Source organism: Rhineura floridana, chromosome 3 (genome assembly GCF_030035675.1).
Source record: "Rhineura floridana isolate rRhiFlo1 chromosome 3, rRhiFlo1.hap2, whole genome shotgun sequence".
NCBI lineage: Eukaryota > Metazoa > Chordata > Lepidosauria > Squamata > Rhineuridae > Rhineura > Rhineura floridana.
In genome coordinates, this window is record NC_084482.1 from 148,887,716 (window position 1) to 148,907,630 (window position 19,915).

The following is a 19,915-nucleotide window of genomic DNA, read 5'->3' on the forward strand; positions in this document are numbered from 1 at the left end:
CTCTGCGTCACAAACTGATTTAAAAATTTGAGGTCGAGTACCGCACACCAGGATCCATCCCTCTTCCCGACCAAGAAGAATATTGAGTAAAAACCTGAGAAAAACTCTCCTGAGGGCACCTCCTCTATAGCAGCGATGTCCAACAGGTGGTGAATCTTGCTCAAGATCGCTTGATGCTTTTCGCTGGATTTGGCTACGGGGGAAGGAAAGAATCTGGTGGGCAGGTACTACATGAGCTCTATCCTGTACCCTTCCCTAACAATGTGTAACACCCACTTGTCTTGGGTAGTGCCCTGCCATTGGTGGAAAAATTGGCTTAGATGGCCCCCCGCCGGCGGAATTGACACCAAGTCAGAAATGCTGTTGGTTTTGATGTCCTTGTCGGGTTTGAATGGAAGAGGACCTGGACGAAGGGACCTGAGACTTCTGTGGAAATCTCTGCCTATTCCAGTAGGAACGACCACGCCTGAAGTCATGGCCGTGGCTTGTGAACCTGGAGCCACGAAAGGACTGGAAAGGCTGAAAAGAGACAGGATGCTTGTACATACGTTTGTCATCCTGCTTCTGGGTCGGCATCATTTTCTTTTTGTCCCTGGTCTCCACTAGCACCTCATTCAGCACCTCATCGCCGAATAACTTGGTGCCTGAAAAGGGAACGGAAGCTAAATTGGCCCATGAAGCTGCATCCACGTCCCAGTGGTTAAGCCATAGATGTCTTCTAGACACCACTGCTGCTGCCATTGCTCTACAAGAAAATTGGGAAGAGTCCATGGTAGCATCAGCTATAAATGCCAGTGACCTAGAAACCTTTAGGAGAGACTTCTTGAGTCTAGCAGGGTCCCAGTTAACATCATCAATCAGGTCCTCTACCCATAGCAATGCTGCTCTGGCAAATATGGGAGCTGAAATAGAAGCGTGTATTGACAGTGCATTAGCCTCATGAGAGCGCATCAAAGCCACATCAGACTTATGCTCATTAGGATCTTTTAACTGCGCATCTCCGTCCCGGGGCAAGAGCGCATGGGAAGGTAGAGCAGAGATTGGCCCATCCACAGCTGGAATACGAAGTTGGTCCATGACCTCAGCATCTAGGACATAAAACTTATTTGCGTGCCTTTTCTGCATTGAAGAGGTAAGTTCCACTCTAACTTCATAATGTTTTTGAATGAGATTGGTAACGGCATGCACCTAGTGGAGGGTTTTGGTACAGGGAGCACCAGTGTACTTTTAGACAGGGGTCCCTGCTGTTTTTGCACAACGTTCAGATCCAAGGCTACTACAACTTTACAAAATTGAGGGGCAAAATGCACATCTAAAAACAGCCTAGCTGACTCAGTTTCATCTATATCTGACCCCTCACTCCATTCTCCCTCCCCAATGTCTGCTTCTTGTTGGAAGTGGGGCAAGAGCAACTCCTGTTTCGTTCTTTTGTTTGTACTCCAGAGGGAAGACAGAGCTAGGATTCTCCAGATGGATAGGCTTGTTTACCTTTACCTGTGATGCTCTGACTGACCTTCTTTCGCTTGACTGTTACATCTTTAGGGAAGCTTACCTGCCCCTCCTCCTTCTGCCCTTTCCTTTCCTTTGTCCTCCGACTGTCCAGGAGAGAGGAGACATTCCTTTGTCTCTGCTCTCTCCAAGCATGAGGCTAACTCCCGCACCTGGGCGTTATGCCTCCAACTTAGCTAGTTAGTTAGAACTAGGTTTGCCTTTTCTATCTACTATGTATTTCTATAAATAAAGTAGCTTTTCTTATTTTACTAAGTCTCAAGTCTCAGTGATGCTGATGCAGGGTAAAAGCCTGGTTTCTTAGGCAAATGCACGCACACGCTGGCACACTCGTATTTCAACATCTGCTGTTACTCTGCTGCTGTGGTGCTGCTTTTAAATGAATTTAAGTAACACAATTACACACAGCACAACACTTCTCTGTCCTCATCGGACTGAATGTCCTCCGGGGTGAACCCTTGTTGCCTGCTCTGACCTCTAGCGACAGAATGCGGGGAGGGGGAAGATGCTCTAACGTGGCATTGGTGTACACTTGAGAGCCTTTTAGAGACTGGAGGGAGTACATCCTCATTCTCCCGTAGGGAGGGAGAAGGGCTTTTGGATGCCCTACCCCTTGCTAATTCAGCAGCCAGATCCTCTATCATAGCTTCCTTAAGCTGTTGTAGCACAGCAGGAGACAATAGGACAGACAGCGCAATCTGCGGCTGTTGCTGTATTGGATATTGATTGGGTGGCAGGGGGGTTGACATACATGCTCTGAACTGGGGAATCATACCACCTTAGTTCCTCTTCTTCTGATGAAAGCCACTCAAGCTCCCTAGACGTGCTAGGAATAAGGCGAGGGGGCTCTGGAGAGCGCAGAAGCCGTGTCCCAGACAGGGCATAAGCACTGGCATTAGACAGGAGTAAAGGAGTAACATCACCACTGATTGTTACTGTGGGAATCGCTGGCTCTCTGTAAGCCGCTACTGCGGACGGTGCCACTCCAGATCTCTCCAAAATGGCGGGCGTGCCGTGATCCAAAATGGCAACCGCCATATTTTTCTCTTCTAAAATGGGGGGCACTGCACCACTGCGGACCATTACCGGCTCCGCTCTTGATCCCGTTATCAAGGAGAGACGTTCTGTCGACTCACTGTTGCAAGCGGGCATGAGGGTTCACAAGAGCCCATCCCCAAAGAAGTCCCTTCTAGAGGGTCACAAGCAGCCCTTGCTGAACATTTGGTGGGAATATAGAGTGGGCGGGAACTGACCACGGCCTTTGCCGAGTGCTGCCCGGTCTTTTTTGAATATTTTTTCTTTTTTGAAAATTGACTTGCCGTTTTTTCCATGTCTTGCAGGGAGTAGAAAGGCAAAGGAAGAGACAAGTCGAAAATACCCACAGAAGTGGAGGAATTTGACTGAGAAGTAAGTAAACGTGTTTTTTTAAAAAACACTTAACAAATAGACGAAGTAAATAGATGAGGTAAATAGATAAGAATGAGACACAAAAAATGGTGAAGACACCACAGGGAGGAAATAAGCTTCTTCAGATAGGAAGACAGTCTAGAAGGATGTGCTCTGAGCTGAGACAGGAAACGAAACTGAGCCTCAGCAATAAGGGAGGAGCAAAAAACTTCGCTGAAGCTGTCTCTGAGCTGTAGGGGGAGCTACAGTACCCACTCGGAGACCTCTGTCATCCATGAGAGAAAGCTACATGTACTTTCATAATTATGGTCCTTCTCACTTAGATCCATGAAGGATTTCTTAATATCTACAGGACACTTATTATATACAAGAATGTGTTTTGTCATCCTAGGAGCATTTGGAAATGCGTATTTCATTTGACAGTATCTGCACATCACACTTTTTTTCTCAGAAGAACTTGTAGTGTGGAAATGTCTCCATATGCTAGATGTTGGTCTCACCATTTTCCTGGGGGGGGGGGGATAAAAAATAATTTAGTGGCTAGCTTGCAAGTAAACATCAAGCTATGGTTGGGGGGGCAATGAAGCATCAGATTAGTAGGAATTAAATTATAATTTACATAAGGGTTATGAAGATAAACAGTTAAAATATGGTTCAATTTTCTAAAATCAGATAAATTTAAATACCTTAATTGAAAGGTAAAGTATACTTTCAGCTCCTTTTTGTTGCTCTGTACTTTCTTCCAGTCCTTTGAGGCCTTGTCCTTTAAGGACAGAACGAAGCAGATCCACCCACAATCAAAAAAGAAACTGAAACCTTTTTCCTTCTCTTGTGACAATGGCAGCACCCCCAGAGGCAGAAATGCATCTTGCTCTTGCATTTGAGAGTTGTAGTCTCAGTTTGCAACCTAGGACTTGCTTGTCCTCGGCGCACAGAAATTGTAATAATCTGATACTATACATAGTTTTCAGAAATCATTTGGAGAAGTAAATATATGAACTCCCTGTCTTAAACATTTTATTCATCATGCTAAAATAAAACATTCCATAATCCATTTTTTCTTCATTTTTTCCCCATTTTTCCATTTTTCTGAAAAAAACATGGCTTGGGGAAAAAAGTTTTTTTTTCCTGAATTTTTCTGCTTTTTTCTGGGCCTTCACATCTCTAACTTTGCATCTAGGTTGCTTAAGACTGTAAAGACCAGGAGCAGGACTTGGGATTACACAGATCATGAAATGCTTCTGGTATCCAGAGAACAAAATCTGAAAGAGTCTAAGAGAAATCTTAGGGGAACCTAACAATCAATGACTTTTACGTGACAGGCATTCTCTGCAATAATGGATTGTGAACAAGTAACAAAATAATGAGAACCCTTCTATGGGATAATTTAATAAAAGCAACAGGAAAAATGTGATCCTGTGGATGATATCAAATAATGGTTGAAATTATGGTGTTAGAGAATGGGAAAAAATTAGCTGGAAAACTTAACAAAAGGAATTACCATCTACATATTCAGTACCTCTTATTTAGTATAGAAAACAAAACCTTTTTATAAGTTCACAGTTATTAAATCTCTCATTAATGAATCCCTGGAAATAAAAGTACCTTGGGTGATGGATAACTAGTCAGCCATAGTCTGAAAGTGGTGTGGCAAGTCTCACTACTGAACTCTTCACAGATTTTTTCTAGCATTGGCATCCAGGAGACAGCAAGGTGGCAGTTTTGCAAACAAACCCAAGTCCCTTCTTCCATTCCTTCTCTAATCATTTTTGCTGCTATTGGTCCCTGTCCTTGTCCCAGAGAGATGGACTGAAACTTGTTTCCAATCATATTTTTATCATTTGCAAATTTCAGAAGACCTGTCATGAAAGGTGCAATATTTTAGTATTTGTTAACTAGAAAAAGTTAATTACAAAATGCTAACCTAAAATCATTTGTATCATCTCTTTTTCAGTTTATGAATGCAGTTGGTTAGCAATCAAACTAGGTAAATTTCTATAATTTTTTCATAGGTGTAAATGAATTACTAAATATGTTGCTTAAAAAGTGGCAATTAACATGTTGTAATCATATGCATATGCAGAACAATCTTGTGGTACAATGTATGTATGTGTAGCATATTAATTCTTAAACAGATATGCCATCAGTGTAGTAAATTTATAACATGTATAGTAGCCCTCAAGTTATAGTAGCAAACATGTTACTAAAATGAAAATAGTGATTCTAACACATTCCTCGGAACAGTTTCATGGTTTTACCCAGGTAATTAAGAATTGTCCTGGATTGTTATGAGAAAACCTGCCTCCATATTTATCCTTATCACCTGTACAGGTTGATCAACACAGGATTTAGGAGAGGGGAAAAGTCCTGGTATTTTATCAATTTATCCCACTGCCCCATCTTTTTCTCTCCACCCGTTTGAAACAGTTCTTAAAATGTTCTTATTAGACATATGCCACTAGCTTTCTGGAAAGTTAATTTTTGTTAGTCTTAGCTCCAGTGGGAAAGTAAAGTAAAAGTAAAAGTAGAAAAGTTACCTGTTTCTTCACAACACTACAAAGCTAATGGGTTATCAGTGGGGATAATGAAATAATTTGGAGTTCAGTTCCCAAATTACAGAAATCAGCAAATAAGTTATGTCCTGAGGCTAAGTTTGCCCATAATTTTTGGAATGACTGAGTCCCCATCCCAATCCCATTAGCCTATGGAGTCTAGTTCCAACGGTGAATGGTAATTCATATCCATGGATCAAAATAGTGACATTTATTTTTGCATAAATAAATAAACACAAATAAAAACCGCCCTGGACTCCTGCTGGGAGGAAGGGTGGGATATAAATAAAATAATAAATAAATAAAGCTTGTTTATAAATTAATAATTTGCTCATGTCAAACAGTAACACTAAGCACATCTCCTCCCTCCCTATTTATGTAGAAACTTGGTACCCTCTTCAGGATCTTTACATCATTTCTATGAAGATAAATGGAGTCACCTTGTATAGCTTGAGAACTATAGGAGTTCTCAGGAGATGTACTTTGCAAGAGGAAAAGCATAATTTTTCGGAAACCCAGGACAAATCAGAGCCTTAACTGGAAAACTTGATAGAGGTTATTATATTCCACTGTTTCAAAAGAAAGATGTACTATAATATTTAACTTACTTGCCATGGGATCTGCTCCAGGAGAAAGAACAAATATTAGTGGGATGGTAGAATTTGAATCTAAGTAGCTTTTTGCTAGATCAAATGGTGGTGGCTCAACAAATTTCTTTCCAAGTTTGTCAGTCACAAAGGTGCTTATTGCTGGTGTAATCTGTTTTAAAAGAAATCTTCAGTATAAAACAGGATTTTGTGGTAAAAACATAAAATCTAGCTCATTTAATCTATGACCATTTATCTGGTAAGTATTTAGGGACTTTTAATATACCCCCTTTAGGATGCACACCTTAATGTGGTGAGGGGGTTTGAGAGTGTTGAAGAAGCTGAGAGCAATGCCATCAGGAGTCTAGACCAAGAGGCCAGACTCCTTGCAGGTGCACCCAAGGCGGAATAGTCAAAGCTCAGACACCAGACTAAGATGCACCCAAACTCAGAGGAAGGCAATGGTAAACCACCTCTGAATACATCTTACCATGAAAACTCTATGAACAGAGTATCCAAAATATAACACTAGATAGTGCTGGAAGATGAGACCCCCAGGTCAGAAGGCACTCACCGAGCTACTGGGGAAGAACAAAGGACAAGTACAAGTAGCACTGTGACTAATGATGCAGGTGGGTCAAAGACAAAAGGAAGCCCAGAGGCTGATGTGCACAGATGTGAAAGGAAAGTCTGGAGTTGTACAACACACACAATAGGAACATGGAATGTGAGAAGCATGAACCAGGGAAAGTTAGAAATTGTCAAGAAGGAAATGGAATGTATCAACATTACAATACTTGGCATGAGTGAATTAAAATGGATGGGAATGGGACATTTTCAGTCAGGCAACTACAAAATATTTTATGCAGGAAATGAGAAATCAAGAAGAAACAGGGTTGCTTTAATAGTGAGAAGTGATGTAGCAAAAGCAATTAGGAGCTACAACGCAAGGTCTGAGCGAGCGATATCAATGAGATTAAATGGGAAACCTATCAACACAACCATCATCCAAGTCTATGCTCCGACGGCAAACACAGAAGAAGAGGAATTGGAGAGATTTTATGCAGAAGTACAGGAGGAAATTGATCACACACCAAAACAAGATGTGATGATAATCATGGGGGACTGGAATGCAAAAGTAGGGAACATGGAAGAACTAGGAATTGTGGGGAAATGGGGCTTAGGAGACAGAAATGAAGCAGGAGAAAGACTTATTGAATTCTGTGAAGCGAAGACGACTGTACACGTGGTCATCACCAGATGGTCAATATAGGAATCAAATTGATTATATAATTGGTAGCAGAAGATGGAGAAGTTCCATACTTACTGCAAAAACAAGACCAGGAGCAGACTGCAGTACAGAGCATGAACTGGTCTTATAAAAAATCAGAACAAAGCTAAAGAAGAACAACAAAACAATCATAATGCCAAAATACAATTTAAATAACATCCCAGAAAAATATAAATATCAAATAAGGATCAGATTTGAGGCTTTAAACTTAGTTGGCAGAGAACCAGAAGAACTATGGAGTGAAGTCAGAGACATTATCAGGGAAGAAGGCAAGAAGACAATACCTTTAGTTAAAAAGAGAGAAAGTCCTCATGGATGACTGAATAAACTCTTAAAATGGACCATTGGTCTCACCTGAAGGGTGATTTTCACAGGTAGCATGCCATCATGTGTGTTATAGCGCCATCTAGCATCCGAAGGCAAGAATGTTTTGAAGTCAAGACCTGGGGCATCAGGCCTCTCCCACTCTCCAGTTCATTCATGACGAGGCCAAAGAGAGATATCTGAAAATGTATAAAAGGCCAATGGGCCTACCAGCAAGGAAAACAGAAAAACTGTCCCAAATAATAACACAAAACTGAATCCATTGTAACATGTCTAGAAAGGTCTTGACTTAATTACACAGAGCAAAAACATTAAAATCTGAGCAGGAATAAATGAAAGGCGATACAAAATACTCAGATGTCCTTCAAAATGGAGGGTCGTGATGGCATGCTACCTGTGAAAATCACCCTTCAGATGAGACCAATGGTCCATTTTCCCCAGGTAGCATGCCATCATGTGGGATGTACCAAAGCAGCCCTTAACAGGGAGGGACCACCCACTGCCTACTTATCATTGAGAACCTGTTGCAGCACCCGCCTTCTAAAGGAGGTATCGGCAGAAGCATAACAGTCTATTTTGTAATGCCTTATAAAAGAATCTGGAGTAGACCATACAGCCGCTCTGCAAATGTCTGCAAGAGGTGCATTGGATGCAAAAGCAGCTGTAGTGGCTGCTGACCTAGTGGAGTGCGCCGTTATCTTAGTAGGTACTGGCAGCTTGAGTGACTCATAAGGCAAGGCAATACAGGCGCACAACCAGCAAGATAAGGTGGAATTAGCTACTTTCTTCCCCAGAGAACGTGGATGAAAGGATACAAACAAGGACTCTGTTAGTCTTATATCCTGGGTTCGAGACAAGTAGGTCTTGAGGGCCCTCCGGACATCTAGCGAGTGCCATGCTTTCTCCAATGGATGAATAGGGTTTGGACAGAAGAAAGGAAGAACAATGTCCTGGTTGCAGTGAAAGGTTGAATTGACTTTGGGATGAAAGGACGGATCTGTCCGCAAAACCACTGAGTCCTTCTGGAAAATACAGAGATGACGGGCAGAGAACAATGCACCCAACTCTGAGACTCTTCTCGCTGAGGTGACCACTACCAGGAACAAAACTTTGAAAGACAACAGTCTTAATGAAACTGCCTTAAGTGGCTCAAAAGGAGGACGCTGTAGAGCTTGCAGGACCTTGGAAAGACACCACAAAGGAAAACGGTGACACATTACCGGCGACAGTAGGACGGCTCCCTTCAAAAAGCGTTTGATGAGCGGATGTGAGCCGATAGGGATGCCAGGCAATGAGACTGAAAGAATAGAGGATAACGTGGAAGCATGACAACGCAAGGTGTTAGGTTTAAGCCCCATCGTCAGACCTCTATGAAGGAATTGCAACACTTGTTGTACAGTGGCTTGAGAAGGTTGAAATTTCTGGGATGCACACCACTTGGAAAAGGACAACCAAGTACTCTGATATATGCGAGTAGTTGATGGCCGTCTAGATGCCAGGATAATGTCAGTGACCTCCTTAGATAGGCCTGTGAGAATCAAATGTCCCCGTTCAAAGGCCAAGCTGTCAGATTGAGCTATTTGGGGTCCGGGTGCCATATCAAACCCTGTGATAACAGGTCTGGCTTGTCTGGCAGTGTCCAAGGGTCCGTCACCGACATGGTGAGCAGGTCCAAAAACCACGGTTGACGAGGCCAGTATGGGGCTATCAGGACCAACTTGGCCCGCTCGCATCGTAATTTCCTCAGAGTTTTGCCCAGAAGTGGTATCGGAGGAAAAGCGTATAGCAGGCAGTCCGGCCATGTTGTCGATAATGCATCCACTGCTTCCACTGTGGTGTCCAGATACCCCACGAAGTACCTGGGCAGCTGACAATTGAGATGGGAAACAAACAGATCTGCCGAGAGAACACCGAGCCGACGTTGGAGAAGCTCGAACACCATCGGGTGAAGTTTCCATTCTCCCGGAAACACCTGTTGTCTGCTGAGCCAGTCGGCTGTCACATTCAAGACTCCTCTAAGATGTTCTGCCCTCAGAGATTTCGGATGCTTTTCGGCCCAGTCAAAGAGTTGGTAAGCTTCCATCTGAAGGGAATGAGATCTGCTTCCCCCTTGCCTGTTCAAATGTCCAAATAAATATATGGTCCAAACAGAATAGAGGCTGAAAATGACGAAGAGCTAAGTGGACAGCTCTCAGTTCCAGCCAGTTGATGTTCTGACTCTGCTTGACGTTGGACCAAACACCCTGAACAAACCGGAGGTTGCAGTGGGGCCCCCAGACGGTGAGACTGGCGTCTGTGGTTATGACAGTCTGGTGTGGTTCTCGAAACGGAGTTCCCTTGTTGAGATTTTGGACTGTCGCCCACCAACGGAATGAAAAACGCAGTGCAGGATCCAAGTGAATTTCCCGGTGGTTGGACCTGGCAATGTCCTGCTGGAACGGTAGTAATGCCCACTGAAGGCTGTGAGTATGATGTTGAGCCCACGGTACAATGTGGATGGTAGACACCAACATCCCCAGAGCCCTTGCTAGGAGCATCACATCGGCGCTTGAACGATGTATCAAAAGGAGTGCCATGTCTCATGGCTACAATGCGATCTGGAGACAAAAAGGCCATCGCCTGTGAGGTGTTTAATATTGCTCCCAGATGTTGTAGTTGCTGAGTTGGCTGTAGATGACTCTTGTTGAAGTTGACTAGCCAACCATGGGTATGCAGAACCTGGAGCGTACGGGAAAGATGAAGGTGGGACAGCGCACTGGATCCCGCATGGATCAGTACATTGTCTAAATAGGGATAGATATGTACTCCCTGGAGGCGGAGGTAAGCCACCAAGGTGAGCAACACTTTGGTGAAGACTCTTGGGGCCGACGAGAGTCCAAATGGCATTGTCTGTTATTGGAAGTGTTGGGGGCCGAAGGCAAACCGTAGGAACCTTTTGTGAGCAGGACAAATAGGCACATGAAGGTAAGCTTCCTTTAGGTCGATGGAAGCCAGAAAGTCCCCTTCGTGTAGGCTTTCTATGATGGACCTTAGGGACTCCATTTTGAATTGTTGATACTTCACAAAATGGTTGACAAACTTGAGGTCTAACACTGCCCTCCATGACAGATCTCGTTTGGGAACTGCAAACAGGAGGGAGTAAAACCCCTCCGACCTCTCTGCTGCAGGGACTGGTTCTATAGCAGCTATGTCCAGGAGATAATCTATAGCTTTCTGCATGATCCAGAGTCTGTCTGGAACTCTGGGAAGAGGAGAGGGATGAAATCTGTCCGGAGGGGTTGACCAAAACTCCAGTGCATAGCCGTGAAGGAAGATATCCCTGATCCAAGTGACCTGTGTCAAACGCAGCCAGTGGTTTGCAAACAGAAGTAATCTGCCTCCGACCAGGATCGCATCAGTATTGTCTGCGCTGGCGAGCCCCTCTACCATATGAAGATGTCAAAGTACCTTGACGTCCCTGGTACTGACCTCTGCCAGGATAACGTCTGTGCCAGACTCCCCTGGAGGGACGGAAATCATTGGCTTGAGCATCGTAGCCCCGTCCCCCTGGCCGCACCCCCCGAAAGGGATGGAACGCACAGTATGGAGTGAAGCATCAACAGCCTGTGATCATCCTTCCTGGCCGTGGCCAAGACAGGCTTCCGAGAATCCTTGGGGTCCACTAAGACTGCTTTGAGGGCTTCATCTCCAAAGAGTAATGAACCAGAGAAAGGGACCTTCGACAAGTTGACCCTGGCCGTAGAATCTGCATCCCAGTGCCGGAGCCAAAGTGTTCACCAAGCCACCACTTGAGAAGCCATGGCCCGTGCTCCCAGCTGAGTTGCATCTAAGGTGGCATCAGCTACAAATGCCGCCGTCTTGTGTAATTTCACCAGGGTCTTTCTTAGAGAGACCGGATTAGGAGTAGGGTCCTCTAATAGCTCATCCAGCCACATCGTAGACGCCCTTGAGAAAATGGAAGCTGCAGCAGAGGCCCGAATAGCAAAGGCGGTAGCTTCGTGGTTTTTACACAAGGCATAGTCTAGTTGTCGCTCAGAAGGGTCCTTCAGCTGTGAGTCCCCTTCTCTCGGTAGGAGGGACCAAGAAACCAAACTAGAAATCGGCTCGTCTATACCCCGGACGGCCAGCCAATTCGTGAACTCCGGAGCCAATGTGTAGAACCTGTCAGCGAGGGTCGCAAACCGTCGTGCCTGCAGTGGCCGAGCCCATTATTCCTTGGCCAATTTGTTGATGGGATCTGGCACAGGGAGGTAGTGCTCCGTCGACTTGGGAGGTTTCAGTACCTTGGCCCCTTTAACAGGTGGAGTGGCAGATGCAGGTTGTAAAGGTCGGAGACCTACGGTGTCCAGAACTCTACAAGCAAGGGGATGATAGTCGGCTGCATCAAACAGGCAATAAGATGCATCCTCCTGCTCTGACTGATCACTCCACACATCTCTTTCAACTTGAAGAGAATACGATGGATCCTCCAAACCGGTAAACTCATCGCCCATCCTGCCCCAAGCAACATCAAATGGGTTTGGTGAGAGTGGTGGATCTGCTTCATTGCATCTACAATGTCCCACAGCACCAGATAGTCTTTGTGCGCTCTGCTGAGGAAAGGGATTGACCTGTGACTGTGACTATGCTTGAGAAAAGAAGGATAGCATGTCCTGCAACTGTGAGAGAAATTCAGGAGACAACTGCAACCCTGGGGGGGAGGAGGCTCTGACTGGCTTGGCTGCCCTTGGCGAAATAGAGGCAGTTGTACTTGTTGATGCAAAGTTACAGGAGGCTCATCAGGCTGGAGAGATGAATGAGCCCTGGTGGGCAATATGGGTGGAGGCAGACAGCTCACTGCTGGCTGGGCAGGGAACCCCTCAAATTCGTCCTCAGATGACCCAGTAGGGGAGTGAAAGAGTGCTGTTAATCTTTCTTGGCCCACATCCCCTGAAGCTGGAATAGACACGTAACATGTTCGCTTGGCAGCACTGTGGCTAGTTAAATGTTTGGTTTTAGCAACAGCCTTGGTGTGTAGTCTGGGTTGTTTGTGCTTAGCAGACTTGTGATGCGACATGGTATTACACGGATGTTTTGCCCCTGTCGCCTGAGCTGCCTCTAGCTGTTGATCCGCCATCATATATCAACGAGAGGGGTTGGGTACACGCCCACGGATGGGGGAGAATGTACTGTGTGGAGAAGGGTTTCAGTACATGCCCACAGATGGGGCAGAATGTACAGACCCAAAAGGCTTAAGTACACGCCCACAGATGGGGGAGAATGTACAGTTCCAAAAGCCTCGGTACATGCGCACAAGTGGGGGAGAATGTACAGTCCCAAATACACTGCAGTACACACACAGCAGGAGGCGCAGTACAGCTGCTATGCAGAAGGGCCTTGAGCAGGATTTATCTGTACTTAAAATAAAATAAGAAAAACTCAGGTCTAAATATCTCTAGCAGTGCTCACGCAGGGAGGCGAGAGGGGAACCAGCAGAGCTTAAAGAGAATGAGCGGGGGGAAAGGCAAAAAACAAAATGGCACCCGCAAAAAGAGCAGGAAAACTGTTAAACAAAATGGCGGCCAGGAAGGGGAAGGAGCAATGGCGGTCGGAGAAGAGCACTTGCAACCTTTAAATGGCCAGCAACAAGAAAACGCTGCCGTCTGAAGAAAAAACAGCCACTGCGTGCTCCTTACATCCACAGTAAGAACTGAGGAAAGGCAGCCACGGTCACTTAAACAGCCGCAGAAGCAAGCCGGGGTGGGGAGGCGGAACAGCCCAACAGCTTGAAAATACAAAGCACTGTCGCCGCCGATTGTGGAGCTTAAGGCTGCTTGAAAAAAGAAGCCGCAGCTGCAGGCTCCTGGCCGCTAAACTAACAAGCCGCCACCGAAGCTGGCAGCAAGGACAGGCAGTAAGGCTGCAGGTTAGTGATAGAGCGCTAAATATACAAGCTGCTGCTGCCTGAGGAAGGGGAAGCCGCAGTCGCAGACTCCCAGGCAAGGGGAGGGCAGCTGCCGCAGCCCCAACAAAGGGACTAAGGAGGAGAGGAAGACCAACAAACAAACACCCCCCAAAAAATCCCAGTCAAAATAAAGCGGTGAAAGAGGGAGGGAACGAGATGAAAAACAACGATCAGTCCCACCTACTGGAAAACGATGAAAGAGGGAAGGAAACGAGAGGAGATGACAACAATCAGTCCCACACGCTCTCTCACACAAAATACACACAAATACAGAACTTAGCTATTAAACACTATGCTACGCTAATAGTATCCAACTGCCTCGGACGAAGGCAAGAATGAACTGGAGAGTGGGAGGGGCCTGATGCCCCAGGTCTTGACTTCAAAACATTCTTGCCTTCGGATGCTAGATGGCGCTATAACCCACATGATGGCATGCTACCTGGGGAAAATGGTTAAAGAGAGAAGGAAAGCAAAAGCAAAAGGAGATAGAAACATGGTTAGAACCCTAAATGCAACAATACAGTGACTAGCATGTAGGGACAAAGAGAACTATTACAATAGTTATTGTATAGAAATAGAAAAGGACAACAAAAAGGGAAGAACAAGAGCCCTATTCCAAAAGATTAGAGAAGTGAAGGGAAATTTAAACACGAGTAGAGATGTTGAATAATCAACAGGGGAACACACTGACTGAGATGAAATAAAAGGAAGATGGAAGCAATACACTGAAGAACTCTATAAAAGAGATGCCAGGATGACAGATTCATTCACGGAGGAACCATAAGATGAAGAACCAGAAATTTTAGAATGTGAGGTGAAAGCTGCTCTTAAAATTCTTGGAAGAAACAAATCACCAGGAATAGATAGCATACCAATAGAGTTGCTACAAGCTACTGAGACGGAATCTGTCCAAATTTTGACAAAAAATTGTCAAGAAAAATGGAAATTTTACTTACCATGAATTTCTATTTGTGGATAGGGCTGGAGAACATTCCTGATTAGGGATGGCTCCTCCTACTGGTCATGACAGGCAGGGTCTAGAAACTTCTTAGTCTCCTCTCCGGGGGGAGGAGTCATCCCGCTCTCCAGACCAAGCTGACAGAGCAAGAACTCCTTGACCCCATCAACGCCAACCATGCAGACGTTTATTAAACAGACACCTGTACAAAGTAGTAACTAGGAAAAGGTAATAACCAAAGACAAAACACACAACTGGAGAAAAACTTCACACAAAATGAGATACCCGCAGCACTAGACATCATGTGAAAATGTAAGACGCTAGCAGAATGCTTCAAGCCCCCAACCTCTCACTCCAGAAGGCCGTAGCAGAGGAAGGAGAGGTGGGTGGAATGTCCTCCAGCCCTATCCACAAGTAGAAATTCATGGTAAGTAAAATTTCCATTTTTGCTAGATAGGGCTGGAGAACATTCGTGATTAGGGATATAACATAGCAGTGTCCACATCCCCAGGGTGGGCTTCCTCTGTGTGAAACTAGTGATTTAGCACCTTCTGGAACGTCTTGCTACCAAACACAGCATCAGCTGGGGAATAGAAATCTCTTTTATCATGTCTGATGAGGGTGTGTGAAGAGGCCCACTCGTCCCCCAACAGATGGCCATGATTGGGACACCGCTCTTGCATGGTGCAGAGGCAGCCACCCCTCTAACAGAATGTGCCCTCTAACAGAATGTGCTGCAATGCCTCATAGGCCTGAGCTATAGCCGCCCTGAACCAGCGAGAGATGGAAGAGGTAAACATCTTCTTTCCCTTAGAGTTCCCCATGAAAAACACAAATGATGATTTGGGATGTCTAAACTCCAGTGTGCAGCATCCCTAACATCCAGAGAGCTTAGGCTATGGGGCAGTATACAAATGCAATAAATAAAGAAATAATGTCCAGCAGGTGCCACCTACGCACCTGAGTGCAGGAAGGATATGGTCAGAAAAGATGGTAAGTCCTGAGACCTATAAAAAACTGATGTGGTGGCCACCAAAATACTGTTGTATAAGTCAAGGTGTTCAGAAGGCAGGTGACCATAGGGTCTAAGAGCGAGCCTGCTAGTTCCAACAACATCCAGTTTAGGTTCCAGGTTGAAAACCTGTGAACCATCTGCGGAGAAATGAGAACCACTCCTTTAAGAAAACGCTTAGAGCAAGTAGTTTGAAGACAACAGGGAACCCCTAGACTAGAGGACATACTACTGAGGGAAGCTGCCTGGCACCTGAGGATGGCTGCACTAAATCCTTTCTCCAAACCAGGGTGTAAAAAACCCAGGAAGGCCTGAATGCTTCAGGACAATGGATCCACCAAGATTTTTGAGCAACAGCTCAAAAATGCCCTCCAGGTGGGAGAGAAACCCCTATTGGTTGACTGTTTACGTGAGGCCAATAATATATCCAGGGCTTTCCCCCCAAAAAACTTGTCCCTCGACCCAATCCGCTCAGCCTCTAGGCTGTCCATCGTACACTCCATTAATTGGAGAGAAACAACTATCACTGTAGCTCCCTCTAAGGCATGTCCGAAAAATGCCCTCCAGGTGACAACATTAAGGAGAGGAGAACGATGGAAAGCAGAAAAAATGGGGGGGGGAACCAACAAAAAACAGAGGTAGAAGGAAGTTCTGAGCAGAGAGAAGACCCAACCTTTGCAGGTTGGTCTGGAGAGTGGGATGACTCCTCCCCCTGGAGAGGAGACTAAGGAGTTTCTAGACCCTGCCTGTCAAGACCAGTAGGAGGAGCCATCCCTAATCAGGAATATCCTCCAGTTCTATCTAGCAAATATGGAAAACTAAACAATGGCCCACAGACTGGAAGCGTTCAATATACATCCCAATTCTAAAGTATACAGTAATTATCAAACTTTTGCCTTAATATCCCATGCAAGTAAAGTAATGCTCAAGATTCTACAACAAAGGCTCTTACCATATATGGAGCGAGAACTGTCAGACGTCCAAGCTCGATTCAGAAAGGGAAGAGGCACCAGAGAGATATCGCACACATACATTGGATAATGGAATGGAGCAAGGAATTTCAGAAGAAAATCACCCTGTGGTTTATAGACTACAGCAAAGCCTTTGACTGTGTAGACCATGAAATACTATGAAATGCTTTAAAAGAAATGTGGGTGCCACAGCATCTGATTCTCCTGATGTGCAACCTATACTCTGGACAAGAGGCTATTGTAAGGACAGAAAATGGAGAAACCGATTGGTTTCCAATTGGAAAGGATGTGAGACAGGGGTGTATTTTATCATCCTATTTGTTTAATCTGTACACAGAACATAACATATGGAAAGAGGGATTGGACCAAGATGAAGGAGGTGTGAAAATTGGAGGGAGAAATATCAATAATTTAAGATATGCAGATGATACCATACTACTAGCAGAAACCAGTTATGATTTGAAACAAATGCTGATGAAGGTTAAAGAGGAAAGCACAAAAGCAGGACTACAGCTGAACGTCAAAAAGACTAAAGTAATGACAACAGAAGAGTTATGTAACTTTACAATTGACAATGAGGGCATTGAACTTGTCAAAGATTATCAATACCTTGGCACAATCATTAACCAAAATGGAGACAATAGTCAAGAAATTAGAAGAAGGCTAGGACTGGGGAGGGCAGCTATGAGAGAACTAGAAAAGGTCCTCAAATGCAAGGATGCATCATTGAACACCAAAGTCAGGATCATTCAGACCATGGTATTCCCGATGTCTATGTATGGATGTGAAAGTTGGACAGTGAAAAAAGCGGATAAGAGAAAAATCAACTGATTTGAAATGTGTTGGAGGAGAGCTTTGCGCATACCATGGACAGCGAAAAAGACAAATAATTGGGTGTTAGAACAAATTAAACCAGAACTATCACTAGAAGCTAAAATGATGAAACTGCGGTTATCATACTTTGGACACATCATGAGAAGACATGATTCACTAGAAAAGACAATAATGTTGGGAAAAACAGAAGGGAGTAGAAAAAGAGGAAGGCCAAACAAGAGGTGGATTGATTCCATAAAGGAAGCCACAGATCTAAACTTACAAGATCTGAACAGGGTAGTTCATGACAGATGCTCTTGGAGGTCACTGATTCATAGGGTTGCCATCAGTGGTAATTGACTTGAAGGCACATAACAACAACAAAAGATACCTAAATCCTGTAGTCAGTGGTTGCAATGCACATCTTTATTTATAGCAGTGATGGGGAATCTCTGGTCCACAGAACTAATTAGGCCTGCCAGGCCTCAGGGGTTGGCTTGCCAAGCCATTTTTAGTGAGCCATGTTCACCTTCTCTGTGCCTGTCCTGACGTCATATATGACGTCATATATACTTACTTGAAATAGCCACAAGAAACCAACACTGCATTTACGTTTTATTTCATTTTTGAAAAACCACCTCCTCTCACATGAATCTGCCTACCTACCGAGTTCTCAAGCCCTGTTCCATGTTCTGACACCTTCATGAAAACAGAACTAGAGTGTTTTGGTTGCAGCACCTAGATAACAGAACTCCTTCCTTTCTGAACGTCAGTTGGTATCCTCTTACAATGTTTAGAGTTTAGACACATGCTTAAAATTGTTTTATTTGGTCAGTGCTGAATTCTTTTATTTTACTCCCATTGCTGTTTTGTTAAGTTGTTTTTTTTTTTTTTGGTTTAATGTGCTGACCTGTTTTGTTGTATTGGTATTTTTATGCGTTTAGATTTTATTGCAGTTTAATTTTGAATGTTAAGTGAAGCTCCCTTGGCTGAAAGATGGTGTGCAATCTTTTTAAAATAAATAAACAGCAAAAAATACATATATGAAATTATGAAAAATGAATTTAATGAAAATGCTTCTGAGCCCAATTCAGAGTGTTGGTTTTGACCTATAAAGCTCTTTATGGCTTAGGACCCTAATATCTTCTGGAAAATCTCTCCCAGTATGAATCTAGTCAGACCCTTAAATCTTCTTCTAAGGCCCTTTTCCAGGTCGCCCCTCTGAGGGAGACTCTGAGGGTGGTGACAACGTAGAGGGCCTTTTCAATTGTGGTTCCTCATCTGCAGAACAGTGAGATCCACCTAGTGCCTTCACTGACATCAGATAAATACATCTTTTTCCCCAGGCATGTGATAGACAGAGGTGATGCTGTTTGTATTACTGTGCTTCCAAAGTTTTCTGTGGCTGTATAGGAGTAGGAGTAGTTTCATTATTTTGTTTTTAATGGTATGGTATATTTACTTTTGTTTTTAACAATGTTGTAAGACACTTGGACAGATCCTCCGTGGCGCAGAGTGGTAAGTGGCGGTAACGCAACCGAAGCTCTGCTCATGGCCGGAGTTCGATTCCAACGGAAGGAGGAAGTCGAATCTCCAGTAAAAGGGGTCGAGGTCCACTCAGCCTTCCATCCATCCGTGGTCGGTAAAATGAGTACCCGGCATACGCTGGGGGGTACAGAAAGGCCGGGGAAGGAACTGGCAATCCCACCCCATATAAACGGTCTGCCTAGTAAACGTCGCGAGACGTCACCCTAAGAGTCGGAAACGACTCGCACTATAAGTGCGGGGACACCTTTACCTTTACCTTTAAGACACTTGGAGACTTTTGGGTTACAAGTGTGGGATGCAATGTTGCAATAGCATTTCAACCTCCTCTCTTTCCTCCTACATTCCCCGCCCCCCCCCAGCCTCAGATCAGCTCTGGAGAGTCCCCAGTGCTCCAGAGCAGATTTTGGGGTGTGCAGAGGGCTGCAGGAGGGAAGAGAAGCTGAAGTCCTACTGCATGAGCAGAAGGCTGTTCTGCTTGCACAGAGACAGTGTTGAGTAGTACCCTTAGCCATTATTTAATGACAGAACATTTTTGATCATGTGATGATAAATTCAGCTAGAAAGTACTATTTCAGTGTAGAATTCGCACTGAGATTCTAGCTAGCTAGGAATAAATAATAAATGCTTATGTAACTTCCTACAAAAATTATGTTCAAATATTTTACCTTATCGGGTCTCAGGCATCGGAGAATAATCATCTTCTTTATTTCATTCAAGTTTGTATTCCATGGTCTTGGTAAGGCAACATTCTGCGGTTCTTTACTGTCATAGATTTTACGCCAGTCACTGGGTTGTGTAGCTACATGATTCCTACAAAAAATGTAAACTAGAAATGATCGGACTTCAGCTCTCCACATTAATAAGAACTCATCGAGATGTCAGTTTTTTTCTAGAGCTCATGTTGCTTTGTGGGTGACCCACAAGTTGACTGATTGTGCCAGACAAGCCAAATGTCAACTAAGAACATAAGAGCCTGCTGGATCAGGCCAGTGACCTACC

At 44.5% G+C, this 19,915-nt stretch overlaps 1 protein-coding gene across 1 annotated transcript in view; it reads right to left on the bottom strand.

Moving 5' to 3' along the window:
* The window catches only part of DNAH12 (dynein axonemal heavy chain 12), a 292,017-nt gene that overhangs the window by 34,489 nt on the left and 237,613 nt on the right, over positions 1 to 19,915 (bottom strand). Inside the window, exons 62-64 of the mRNA XM_061618291.1 lie at positions 19,582 to 19,726; positions 6,077 to 6,227; positions 4,522 to 4,775 (exon numbers count right to left, since the gene is read on the bottom strand). Of these exons, the coding sequence (XP_061474275.1) occupies positions 4,522 to 4,775; positions 6,077 to 6,227; positions 19,582 to 19,726 (550 nt within the window). The remainder of the gene's footprint in view (positions 1 to 4,521; positions 4,776 to 6,076; positions 6,228 to 19,581; positions 19,727 to 19,915) is intronic.